Below are 11514 nucleotides of genomic sequence, written 5' to 3' on the forward strand. Positions count from 1 at the left end.
TTTGACCCTGACGTAGGAGCTTTGACCTTGGGTAATATGTTTAGGGTTGCACCAGACAGATTGTAACTGGTTTATTACTCAATAATGCAACCAAATCTCACTGCAAACGTATTTTGAGGTTAAAATGTGATTAACATTGATGCTCTCTGGATGGGATGGGCAATAACTCACCAAAGATTGCCTCAAATACCACATAATGACTTCTTCATAGTTATGCCGAAGACCACTTGAATACAAGCCTATTTGTGATGGAATGATGAATGCAGCCATGTCCACCTACAGTCCGCCTACCGAACAAAAATGTTTTTTGGTTGTTATTGATCAAATAATAACTGTTTTACAAAAGACTTAGAATTATTTGCTGAAACTGTGATTTTTTTTATATTACCTTATTGTGTCACTCAACAGTATGGCAATAGTTAGAAGCAATGTTGCCCACAGTTATGACATGCATTGAATATTGGCCAAAGACCCTTTTTCCTACATAACTATTATATATGACGGTTTAGAATTGTCGTTGAGCTCGTTGATGATATTCAATTACAATTGAATAACAATTCTTATTGGTTTCCTGACGATGCTACGTAATTATAGTTGCATTCAAAAGAATGATAGTAATATCCATACTATTGATCAATTCGTGGGTATCAAATCAGATTTGGACAAGTTTTGAAATAAATATCATCAGATCTGTCAAATCTAACTTGCTAGCAGCTCATAAACAGTATCAATAGAGCAATAATATTAGTAACACACACTCAAAAAAATGATAGAAAGCATACATTCGCTACAGGTCGGTTAGTTACTATTCGTTTCAATATTTTCAGGCTTTAATAAAGAGGCATATTTACGTTGCTTTCCAATTTAAGATGTTTGTTTGTTGGAAGGATGTTTGTCACCGTAGTTTGTCCAGCTTTATCGAGTTGTTATCCTCGCTTCACTTTTGGTCTTGAAAATGTCAAGTTTGATTTATGATGCCTCGGTAAACTCGATTTGAGGAACTTCTTTCCATTTCCCAAGACTCATTTACATAGCAAGCGCAGCATGATTGATTCTTTTTGTCATTACTGGGTGCTTTTGGAGTCCGATATTTGGGAGTGTGGTGAACTGTTGCAAGATTAATCGTACAGTCCAACGGAATAAATCCCAAGAAACCTCAAGATCAACGTTGAATTTTGCTTTAGAGGGCGAAAGAATTTGATTTATTGCCATGGGTGGATCAATTTAAGAGACAAACCACACACTTTAGTGCGCGGAGACTGGCCTTCAACTTTTATGGAGCTCCAGCTGAGAAGATTTGAACCGTATTTTGCATCTTAAAAGCAACCAAATTCGTGGTAAATCCAGAATGAACCCAAGATCATCGTTTCTAATCTTAAACGTCAGACCAAATTCCTTGGAAACATCCTCCAAGATTTAAGGGTTATTTCACACATAAAGCTGAAGTGCAATTCATTATCGGTAAGAGAATATACATAATAGCTTACGTTTACATCTAGAGCCAAAGTTGAGCACTTCCCTCAACGGACAATGACATGTGAAGGATTGGCGGTAAATGTAGAGATTTCAAAAAAGCCGACTGCTTACATAACCCTCAAAAACGAGCCTATTTGCCAAAAATGTTCATTCAAAAGTCAAGACCCGATGAGTAAATAAGGAACAAAGGTTCGGGTCCTCTGCCAATTCTCGGAAAGTCAAATGAACAAGGTACTTCCATCTGATAAGAATAAAATTCCCATTCATTAGTGCATCTGACAAGAGGCTTCATTTAGCAAAAACTTGTCAGCATTCTTCGTTGACATTGGAATTAACTTCCCTCGCCTGTTGGGAAATGATTTGACAAATCCTTTCAAACTTATCTTTGTCAGGGTTGACGAACATTCACAGGACAAGGTTTTCGCATGAAAAACCTCTGTTTGAGGAAAGATTTGCATAAAACGCTCTCAACACCGTTTCAGGGCTCCCAAATCCCATTGATTGACTTGAGACTTGGTAGGAGAACATAAATCATGCTCCATACGCATTATGGAAGATTGAGGAAGGCATGGAGATGAAAACAGCCATAATTTGATCATAATCAAACCTCGTGTCTTGAACACATTACATTAGGGGACATCTTGAGACATGGACTGCGACCGAGGATTCGATTTGGCCCATTTGGACTCGCATCAGTGGCTTTGATTCAAAATATAAGTTCAGAGACATGACATTGCATAAAATATGCTCTTGTTAGACAATAGGCAACAAAAACACGACACCAACAGCCTTGCAACTGATTAAAATTGTATGTTCTGGTATGTGTCAGAGGAAATGCTTTTTTGCTTTTGTTTGACAACAAATGTCTACGTCAAAGAAAACGAATTTCTTCCCCTTTAATTACAATATCAGAGGAAGTTTGAACATCAACTTAAGAATGTCCAGATTTAGACGTAATGCCTTTCCAGATTTTAAAAAATTGGCTGAATTTGTGTTGGAAATAAACTTCAAGGCATTATCGATTGTTCATGTACCGTGCAAATAATAATTTATAATAATATTTATGGAGGTTTTGGTTGGTCACAATCATTCAAATTATCTTTAAATGAAGTAATCAAGTTACTTCAAAAAGGTTATTTTCCCCTAACTTTTTCTGTCACTGTCATCGCAGCAGTTATCAAACAAACAAGCGTTGAGACATAAGAGATGTGTATTTTGTTTAGCTTCTTAACAACACTTTCACAAAATAATATTTGATTGGAAATATTTCAAAATGATATTGTTTACCACTGCAATGATGAATAATTTTCCGGATGTTTGAACTACCTCCAAAATATAAATCTTGTTTAAATTTATCATGAGTATTTGCTTCTAAACTTGCTTCTAGGAGAAGAAAGAAACAAAATGTAAAATACAATTGATTCTCAACAAAGGGAATGGTAAAAACTTGCTCAAAACGCAGAAAAACGAAAAAACTATTGATATGATTTTTATTTTTCATTTTTATCCCTCATGTCCATGGCGCTTTGTTGTCCTCGACGTGGAATTGGTGCCGTTCGTCTTACATTCAGGGACGACGGTTTGGTTATGATGGCAAACTGGAATCGATTTGTCATGCAAAATCAAAGAGGATAATCTAATCAGGTGTTGAAAGTCTCGAAGCAGGGCCAGAATGCGTCTCTTGTTAGGGCACATTATGAATAAATTGGGCATTCAATGGTTAATGAGTCAATCTTGGCAAATGGTGTCTTTCATCGTGATATGAAATATTGTAAGGTCACGAACAAACCATCACCATTCTTGGCCAAGTGTGCTCAAGTCACGAATAACTTTGACATTTTTATTTTCTTATCCACGACATGCATTTGCAAAGTTGCTTGACAAATAGAAAACCTGAAGAAAGACTGTTTACATTTTAATGTGTTTGTACTCAATATTTAAGTAGTGTGATCGGCTGTTCCTGAATTAGACATTTCTCGCACCTTTTAAAAAAGTGGACTCTTAAAATGTTGAATCTGGATTATGGCAAATCAAATTGTAGACTGTTATGGCAAAAAAATGACTGGGAATCGCATGCAATTTTGGAATACAATGAGTCTACACAAGAAGAAATCCTGCCCTTGTAGTAAAACAAGAAAAACTTGCTTTGACTTTTGGTTTAACCAAGCCATTCACGACTGGAATATGGACGCAAAAGTTATCTATAAGAATTGGCAACTCCGATTCAAAGCAATAGATTGTCCTCTTCTCCAAATGTAAGTGGTCCCAGTTTACTAGGATAATGTGTTTTACTTATCAATTTAATCGAACGACACAATCAAAATTATGTCCTCTCAAAGTTCAGTATAGAACTCTACTGCACACAAAATGAGTCAGCTAGCCTCATCTAGCAAAATTTGCAATAAGATTTGGCTTTTTTAGCTGCAAATGTTTATTGTATAGTGTTAGCTTAAGCTATTTCATACAGATCGTTGGTCCTTGAGTGGTCAAGCAATAAGCATCAAGTGAATGAGTAAACGTAGATATAAAGTAGAAAAATAATGTCTAAATGAAGAAGCATATGAAAACATCAGCTAATGATGGAATGAATCATGTACCAAGAAAACACGGAAATGAATGGATAGTAAAACAAACATTGAGTAAATGAATACTAAACAGATAGATAGTAAATAGATAATAGATAAGTAGATAATAGATAAATAATTAAATAAAAAGAAATTAAAGGATAGCAGATAGGTAGATTGATGATTAAATAAATGGAAAAAACGTATGTAAAAAAGTTTTAAAAATGCGTTTTCGTTAGGCTTTTTCTACGTTACCCTAATTCCTATTTTCTACTTCAGATCTGAGAAGCACAAGATGATCTGCAATGCCCTTCAGTCATTAATCGAGGATTGCACCGTGATCCTTGGTTGGTGCTACACATCCTCAGAGGTTGAAGTCACGAAAGAGAAGCAAAAGGTCCTGTTACAACATGCACTTCTGAAAATGTTCCCAGATTTTGAAGTCCAAGAGTGCCTTAATTATGAAACTCCTACTGCCGAGTTGCCCATGCCCAAGTCACCTGAACCAGTGGCTGTCCAGAAGGCGTCTCAAGAACCAAGGACAAGTGGAACTAGTCAAATTCTACCAATTACATTCGTCACCATTATTGGCTTGACTGCCTCTTCTGTCATTCTGAATGCCTGAATAAAAGGAATGTCAAAAACAAACCTTGGGCTGAATTGCGACGCGTGAAATGGAAATTGGAATGTGTAAAGAGAAGTACTTCATTTTGAGACCAAAAAGGAATGTAAGGGGTTTGTATTAAAAACCCCATTAAACCAAACTAGTGAATAAGTTTAGGGAAAATCTTTGTTAAGCAACATTGATAAATCTCCTTTTCTCAAGATCTTGACAAGTCTTTAGAATAAATCGAAAATGTTACTTGTTCATCATATTTTCATTAGCATGCCCATAAATACCCTTAACGAAAACTCGGCAGCCTCACTTGTTTATGTTAAATAAGAATGTAAAGCCGGTCCTCAAATTTGCGGAAAAAATCAATTATTTGATCAGCAACCTCGCCAAGGCTTGTCCAAGTTAACATTAATATATGAATCATGGTAATCTCAATAGCAACCTGCATGATTGAAAAATTGAAAATTCCTGCTCGTCATCCAGAATGCTTAAAGATCTTGAAAAAATAGAATACATACGTAAATTTTTGCCAGGATCACTCGCTCATTCGAATCCCCAAACTCGTACTCGTTCATCAAATCCATTAAATTTGAAAATGAAAATATCCTTCAAACAAGTACCCATCACTCCAGGTTTAATCAAGCTCAATGATGATGCGGCAGATCATTCCCCTGTCCGTGATCCTTTTGGCCTTTGTGCCCGCTCAAGTGCGTTTCGTTAAAGCCATGGCAGACACGCCCGAAGGCTGTCCAGTGTGTGAATGTCCAGAGCCAACCCTGCAAGACAGTATGCCCATGGGTCGCAGTTTAGAGGGCGAAGATAACGCCCCTGAGCTTTGGGAAGAAGAGAACACGGATTATCATATTCTAAGAGTGCCCAAAGACATGATGTTCGGATGGCCTTATGAGGGCGGGTAAGTGGACGGCATTACGGGATTATACCCGAGCTAAGTATTAACGGTGGTTTTGTGGTGCAGTAACAAACGCAAACGGCGGTCGGTGGGCCATGGAGGACCAGTTGGACACGGTTATGGACACGGATACCCTGGTCATGGATACCCAAGTCATGGTTATCCCCGCCATGGATATGGACATCCTTACCGTCATTCGCCTTACGGGTATAATCCTTACGGCTATGGATATATTCATCCGTACAGCAAGAGCGGGGCAAGTGATTAAACCAAACGAGTGCTGATTATCCAGAATGTTAAAGGTTTGTTTTTGTTATAGTACAAGTTCTTTGACAACCCCTACAAGTCTGGAGAGCTGGTTACGGACAAGGAGTACTACCAATCACAATAGGTGGACCAAGCGGCTAATTTTATGTATTTCATGAATAAACTCTACCTTACCGACATCTTTCAGCAATATTAAATTATTTTGAAGAATTAAGAGCTTGAGCTTTTGTCGGTTAGACACTATACCCGTTGGTTCATAAAGCTGGAAATAAGCTGTCGTTGACGTTGAAGCATATCATATAAAAGTTACGGAAGGCATGATAATTGTCTCATTGGGATATAAATCTTTAATTATCCTGGACGACGAGCATCATGGATGCATAAACCACTGATATGCAAACCAGTACAACGTGGCTTGTTAACTTCTTTTATGGGTCAGAAAGGGCTCAATATTTGACCCGAAGAAGTTTAACCGAGATCAAACTCGGCAGTACTGACCTGAAAATTTGAGTACAACACATTAGTAGTCTCAACAGAAGTCTGATGTGATTCCAGTGACCATTTTGTTTGGTACACAACTGGGTTGATATCAAATTATATCGCGAACCATGGAGGGCTCAGTTTAACTGGAGGTCTATCAAATTGTCGCTGTATACCCCGGTAGGCTTTGATCTCATTAGGAAACGGGGCTAAAACGATGAATTGGGCCTTACCTTGGATCGGTTTTCACCCTCCATCCTGTTTCAGAGGTTCCTGCTGATCATTTCCAATCAATATAGTCCAATTTTCACGTGTATTGTTGTTTATAATTCAAGATGATTGACATTGGAATTCCAGGATTGTGGAGTAATTGGCTCCTTTTTCGCTCTGCAGTTAATAAAACATGTCTGATTCACTTTCAAGGAGTGCTTGGATGTTTCTGGCAACCACCCACATCAAAAATAATTTGGAACTTTACACGAATTCTTCTCACTTGTAATTTATATTTGAACAAGTCAAATTTCGTGGTTCGCCCTTCTTGTATCACCCTTTTACCTCAATTTAACTTGAACAGATCAAAAACTTGAACAGGAAAAAAAATCCTGGTAGACAAAAATTCCTCAAGCTACAGCTTAAAATTGGCCATGTTCCTCCCAATATGACTCATTGAAGCGGGAAAGGAAGATGACGTCATCGTCAAATTTTGAGAGATCACTCCTACTTTTGAGGCTTCATATCTCTTTGCTGAGGGATTAAATTGAAGGTTCAGTTCTTTTATCCATTAAAGGAATGGTTCAAGCAGGTAGGCATTTTTATAAACTGTCTAATTTTCACTCATTAACATGCATAAAAACTAATTCCAGAAGAAAAAAGCCGTTTTGCGGCTGATTTTTTTTGTATTTTAGAATTTCGTATTTTTGCAATAAACCCTCTGAACCCTAGAAACTGTTATTGTCCAATATTGAGATTTATATCTTGGATTTTTAGTACCTCTACTGTTTTGAAAAGTGCCCTAATGACCTCCCAAAATTTGTGCTGCTTTTCATCCTGCAGCTGCTACTTCAATATGTCAATAATTTCGAGTGTTTAGGGCGAGGGAATTTGCCCGGTTTGGAGAGCGTGACCATGATTTTTTTAATTTCTGGTCGGACGGTTGAGTTCAATGATTTGTAAAATTTCCGTTATAATATTAGGGTACATTTGGCGGCGTCAAATATGTCCAGTGTAACGTCGTTCTTGCGCGAACCTGTGTTGAAATTGGTGATCTAAATGAGTATGAGGGCAAAATAAAACGAATTCTCGACCAGTTAATTTTGGGTGTAAATCCAGACGTTTTAAAGTTCTAAGCTTTGAGAGCTTGAAAACAAAATATTATTCTTCCATTTGTTTTTTTATAGCTTGTCATTCCTGTCTGAGAAATAACTTGTTTTGCCGTTGAGGGTAAATTCTAGATGGTTGTTACAACTGGCTTACAATTATTAGCGACTCTTCAAGGTAACCAGTGTCTAGACAACTACTCTCATTCAGAACTCTAGATTTGCCTCAATGTCAAAACAAGTTGTTTCCAACCTTTTGTCATTGACTCATATCGAATATAACCAGATAATAGTGTTGCAAGCTTTCACTTGTTTTAAAAATTTAATTCCACAATTTCGGAGTCATCAAAGGAACTCTGCCTTAGGGTCCGACTTCAACATCCTTATCCGTCTTTCGCCATTTCTCAGGTAGTCCTGGAGTCTTTTGACCTTCCTTCGAAAGTCGACAATTTGATCATCTTTGGAACAGGCATGCCTCCAAGTTACTTGCTTGGGGATGGAATCCGATTTGGCATATGCATGATCTGGGAAGGATTGACCAGACCCGCCCATTTCGTCCCCATTTGCCTTATCATTGTCAAACTGGAATTTAAAAAAAAAAAAAAAACTATTCACATCGATTCTAATGATATTTTTCAACAGATTACTACCTCTTCTGATTCGAAAGAAAGCGGGGAGTCTGCCAATTGGACATTACTTATTGGGTCAAGCCTGGCCTAAAAGATAAATGATAATTTATTCTCGTTTACATGTAATCGATTAATTATTAATAGATTCGAGCTTCCTTTTGCGGTAAGGAGGAATGTCGGAGCCTGACAAGTCTGACCGAATCTGGTGATCCTTTTTGATGAGCTGAATTCTTCTTTCCCGCCGCTTGATTGCCACTTGGAGCCTATGGGCCTGTTTCTTAAGTCGCATAATTTCCTCGTCCTTATCACAAGCATGCGGTTCCGATATGTATTCAGCCAGGAAGTTAAAAGCCAAAACGTCATTTTTCTTGTCTACCTGAGCATCTCCAGATGGAAGGAATATCTCTGACTCCTCGGCCTGAAATTTAGTTGACCTAATATTTCACAGAGTCAATTACCAAAGAGGTCAGCCTTTTTCTCTTACCTCTAGTGGTTCTTCTGTATCGTTGGGAATTGTCTAAAGTATAAGAAACCATTTAAATATCTATATCAGGACAATTATTGTGCTCTTTTTTTTACCGGTAGGCAACACGTCTCATCCGGCCAAATGGACGTTTCAGTTCCTTGATTTTCATAAGGTCCTTGATAATCCGGGACAGCATTGATAACCAATCTCCTTCTTGGGCGGATATTCTTATCCCGATTTGGATTCCACTTGATCTTCATGGCAGATGGATGGAAATGTTTCCAACAAACGGACGAGGTTGGTTTGGGAACAAAATCGGGTATGTCCAGCAGATCCAGCCATTGTTGGCGCAATTTTAGATTCTGCTTTGGGAACTTGAAGAAGGATTGTTCAATAGAGCCATCATGTTTGGTATGGCATCCTTTGGCCGCGCATCTCAAAACCATTGTTTTCAGGCGTCTGGCGTGGCCCAGTCAATGGGTGAACAGGGGGCAGAACTCCGGAAGGCGACAATATTTAGAGGAATGAGGATGAAGTAGGCGTGTCGGAGGACAGGATTCGTTTTTGCCCACTGGTGGTAAATAAGGCCCAATATGGGAAAATTTCCGTTTTATCACTAGAAATGCGAGGCCCTGATTCTTTACTTACGAGAAGTTTGTTGCCCTTTGTCAGCTGAAAGAGTTCAAGCTGACGTGATAGTTTCCTGTTTAGTTTACGGATGGGATTTGGACCTTCATTAGGCTTGGATTCGTTGGAGATCATTCTGTTATGTAGAATGATAGATTTTGGTCATTTTCATGCACTTAGATACCTTGGTTAAGCTTCCATAATAATCCCGATTTTAGAGTGGGTGTAAGGGTTTCTACATTTGTTGAGCTTATTCTTAGACCACCCTACCCCTAACATGACGACAAATAAATTGGCAACTGCAATGCTTGAGAAATCAATCTTTAATAGCGTTTTCGGATTGTTTCACACACACCATCTTTTTATAAACGTGAAGGGAGAAATACAGAAGCGATGGATGAGTTGGTCTAAAGCTCCTTCATTTCTCTCAGACGTCGGATGGCGGATCGAACGGAGGCGGCGGCGGTGGTTGTGTAGCTCCAAGCTCCTCCGGCCACGGTCACGCGACAGTTTTTCATGTTGCAAAACCAGATGCCCACGGCCTTGCGCTTCATGGCATCCTGGAAAGAAAAATGGCATAGTTAAGAGTCAAGTGGAGGCCAATGGCCACGGTACACCATGGTCTGGAGCAATGTGGTCGGGTCATCTATAGATGGACCACATTCTGTTGAACTTTCTTTAAAAAAAACCAGCTTACAACTAACCCAATCGTGACTAACCCCGGCCACATCCTGTCCCATCGATAATGTTACACAAAGACAAGACAGGGCACCGACCTCTGGAATATGGATTGTGAATGGGTTTCTCGTGAGATAGGCATGACCCTTGTAGGGGCCATATAGAGTCCCTTCTTAAAATATATCCAAAATTAAAGCGTAGATTGGGACCCTTGAAGACTGCATACGATATAAAATTAAAATGTGGTTCTTGGTGAAGTTTTCCCGTTACAAACTTGTGAAGTTAATCAGGAATAAACCGAAGATTAAATTTTACTTAGTCGTTAACACACTTCTAACCAACTCGACTCATCGAAGTGCTCCTTAAACTATATCAACGGTCAAACTTGGACCAAACACTTCCTTCGGCCACATCCATTCCCTCAAAGGTAATCCAGGAAAATATATATGATTCAGGCGTTACGACAAACCTCTACCAGTAATAACGAGAAATCCGAGTTACATTTGCTAAACTAAGTAATTTCCCAAAAGTTACCTAACTTCAGGTTCTTCGAAGGTTGAGATTGATTTGTGAACAGTTTGGATAGAAATTTCTCATAATGACTTCGGCACTTTTGTATTACGTTGGGTTAGGCGAGGTTTAAAAGCAACTCATTTCTAATGGTATTGATTTTCTAACTTAACAGATGGCCATCACGCATTAATAGAAACCAGCGGGCGTTTCTGTACCTTTAAATCAGATCCTACCAAACTCTCGCCTAGTCCTTGAGGTAATGGAACTCGAACAAATAGCTCACCTTGCCACAGAAGGAGCATGTGTACTTGGCGTGCTGAGAGACCTCCATCTTCTTGACGGTCTTTCGCAGGGAAGCTCCATAACGGGTCCCGTACTTGCCCACAACTCCGACCTTCTTGGTACGCTTGGCCTGAAAAGCAAATCACGAGAAGTTAGACAAACTAGAAAACATAAGTTTCTTGGGACGAATGGCCAGTCCCACGAGACCACAACCAAAATGAAAAGCAGGAATGGTTGGCCGAGATCCTAAAGAAGCACATGGCACACAATTAGACCTTAGGGTTCACGGATTCACACGATTTGATGGGATTTTTTCAGACGAAGTTGATGTTTACGATCTTACCATTTTGCTTGGAAAACGGAAAAGGAAGGCTGCAGTTGAAGCAAGGTCAAAAGAAAAAAAACCATTTTAATGGTGTCATAGCTGGAATTTGTTAAAGGTTAGATTGAAATGAAAATGTATGAAAAATATTGTGATGCATTATCTTTCAAAAATAAATGTTATTTTAATTTGGACGGGTTCGTTTCCTTTTCTTCAGAATTGCGCAAGTTCGATGATGAATAACGAAACCTCTTAATAAAGATTGATTTATCCCTGGATAAATAGTAACAACGAAGTCATTAGGAATGGGTGGAATTTTGACAATCAGGGATTTCCTTCCATCATACTGGCAGCCCTAAAACAGATGT

At 38.7% G+C, this 11514-nt stretch overlaps 4 protein-coding genes across 5 annotated transcripts in view; 2 read left to right on the top strand and 2 right to left on the bottom strand.

Moving 5' to 3' along the window:
- The window catches only part of LOC131882826 (uncharacterized), a 10128-nt gene extending 4558 nt beyond the window's left edge, over nucleotides 1-5570 (top strand). The window contains exon 3 of the mRNA XM_059230103.1: nucleotides 4320-5570. Coding sequence (XP_059086086.1) covers nucleotides 4320-4665 — 346 coding nt within the window. The 3' untranslated portion in view covers nucleotides 4666-5570. The remainder of the gene's footprint in view (nucleotides 1-4319) is intronic.
- Nucleotides 5257-6010, top strand: LOC131882827 (uncharacterized). Its single transcript, XM_059230104.1, has 3 exons — nucleotides 5257-5569; nucleotides 5633-5822; nucleotides 5886-6010. The coding sequence occupies exons 1-3, from the start codon at nucleotides 5304-5306 to the stop codon at nucleotides 5955-5957; spliced, it is 528 nt and encodes a 175-aa protein (XP_059086087.1). The 5' UTR covers nucleotides 5257-5303; the 3' UTR covers nucleotides 5958-6010.
- Nucleotides 6011-7919: 1909 nt separating this feature from the next.
- Nucleotides 7920-9410, bottom strand: LOC131882824 (THAP domain-containing protein 1-like). Of its 2 annotated transcripts, XM_059230096.1 has the most exons (5): nucleotides 8838-9410; nucleotides 8743-8775; nucleotides 8635-8676; nucleotides 8280-8345; nucleotides 7920-8211 (listed from the first exon to the last, which is right to left on the bottom strand). In XM_059230096.1, exons 1-5 carry the CDS (start codon nucleotides 9168-9170, stop codon nucleotides 7975-7977), a joined length of 711 nt encoding a protein of 236 aa, XP_059086079.1. In that variant the 5' UTR covers nucleotides 9171-9410; the 3' UTR covers nucleotides 7920-7974. The 2 variants fall into 2 exon arrangements, with proteins under 2 accessions (XP_059086079.1, XP_059086080.1); XM_059230097.1 differs by lacking the exons at nucleotides 7920-8211; nucleotides 8280-8345 and adding an exon at nucleotides 8347-8559.
- Nucleotides 9411-9656: 246 nt separating this feature from the next.
- Nucleotides 9657-11219, bottom strand: LOC131882828 (large ribosomal subunit protein eL43-like). The gene is made up of 3 exons (XM_059230105.1): nucleotides 11168-11219; nucleotides 10826-10954; nucleotides 9657-9911 (listed from the first exon to the last, which is right to left on the bottom strand). Exons 1-3 carry the CDS (start codon nucleotides 11168-11170, stop codon nucleotides 9759-9761), a joined length of 285 nt encoding a protein of 94 aa, XP_059086088.1. The 5' UTR covers nucleotides 11171-11219; the 3' UTR covers nucleotides 9657-9758.
- Between the last annotated feature and the right edge of the window lie 295 nt (nucleotides 11220-11514).

Source organism: Tigriopus californicus, chromosome 6 (assembly GCF_007210705.1).
Source record: "Tigriopus californicus strain San Diego chromosome 6, Tcal_SD_v2.1, whole genome shotgun sequence".
Classification (NCBI taxonomy): domain Eukaryota; kingdom Metazoa; phylum Arthropoda; class Copepoda; order Harpacticoida; family Harpacticidae; genus Tigriopus; species Tigriopus californicus.

Coding starts and splice junctions, on each gene's coding strand:
- LOC131882827 (XM_059230104.1), top strand. CDS start 5,304: ATGATGATGCGGCAGATCATTCCCCTGTCCGTGATCCTTTTGGCCTTT. Junction 5,570..5,632: donor GGATGGCCTTATGAGGGCGG/GTAAGTGGACGG, acceptor TTTGTGGTGCAG/TAACAAACGCAAACGGCGGT. Junction 5,823..5,885: donor ATCCGTACAGCAAGAGCGGG/GCAAGTGATTAA, acceptor TTTTTGTTATAG/TACAAGTTCTTTGACAACCC.
- LOC131882824 (XM_059230096.1), bottom strand. CDS start 9,170: ATGGTTTTGAGATGCGCGGCCAAAGGATGCCATACCAAACATGATGGC. Junction 8,776..8,837: donor ATGAGACGTGTTGCCTACCG/GTAAAAAAAAGA, acceptor CTTATACTTTAG/ACAATTCCCAACGATACAGA. Junction 8,677..8,742: donor ATACAGAAGAACCACTAGAG/GTAAGAGAAAAA, acceptor ACTAAATTTCAG/GCCGAGGAGTCAGAGATATT.
- LOC131882828 (XM_059230105.1), bottom strand. Junction 9,912..10,825: donor CATGCTCCTTCTGTGGCAAG/GTGAGCTATTTG, acceptor TTTTCTTTCCAG/GATGCCATGAAGCGCAAGGC.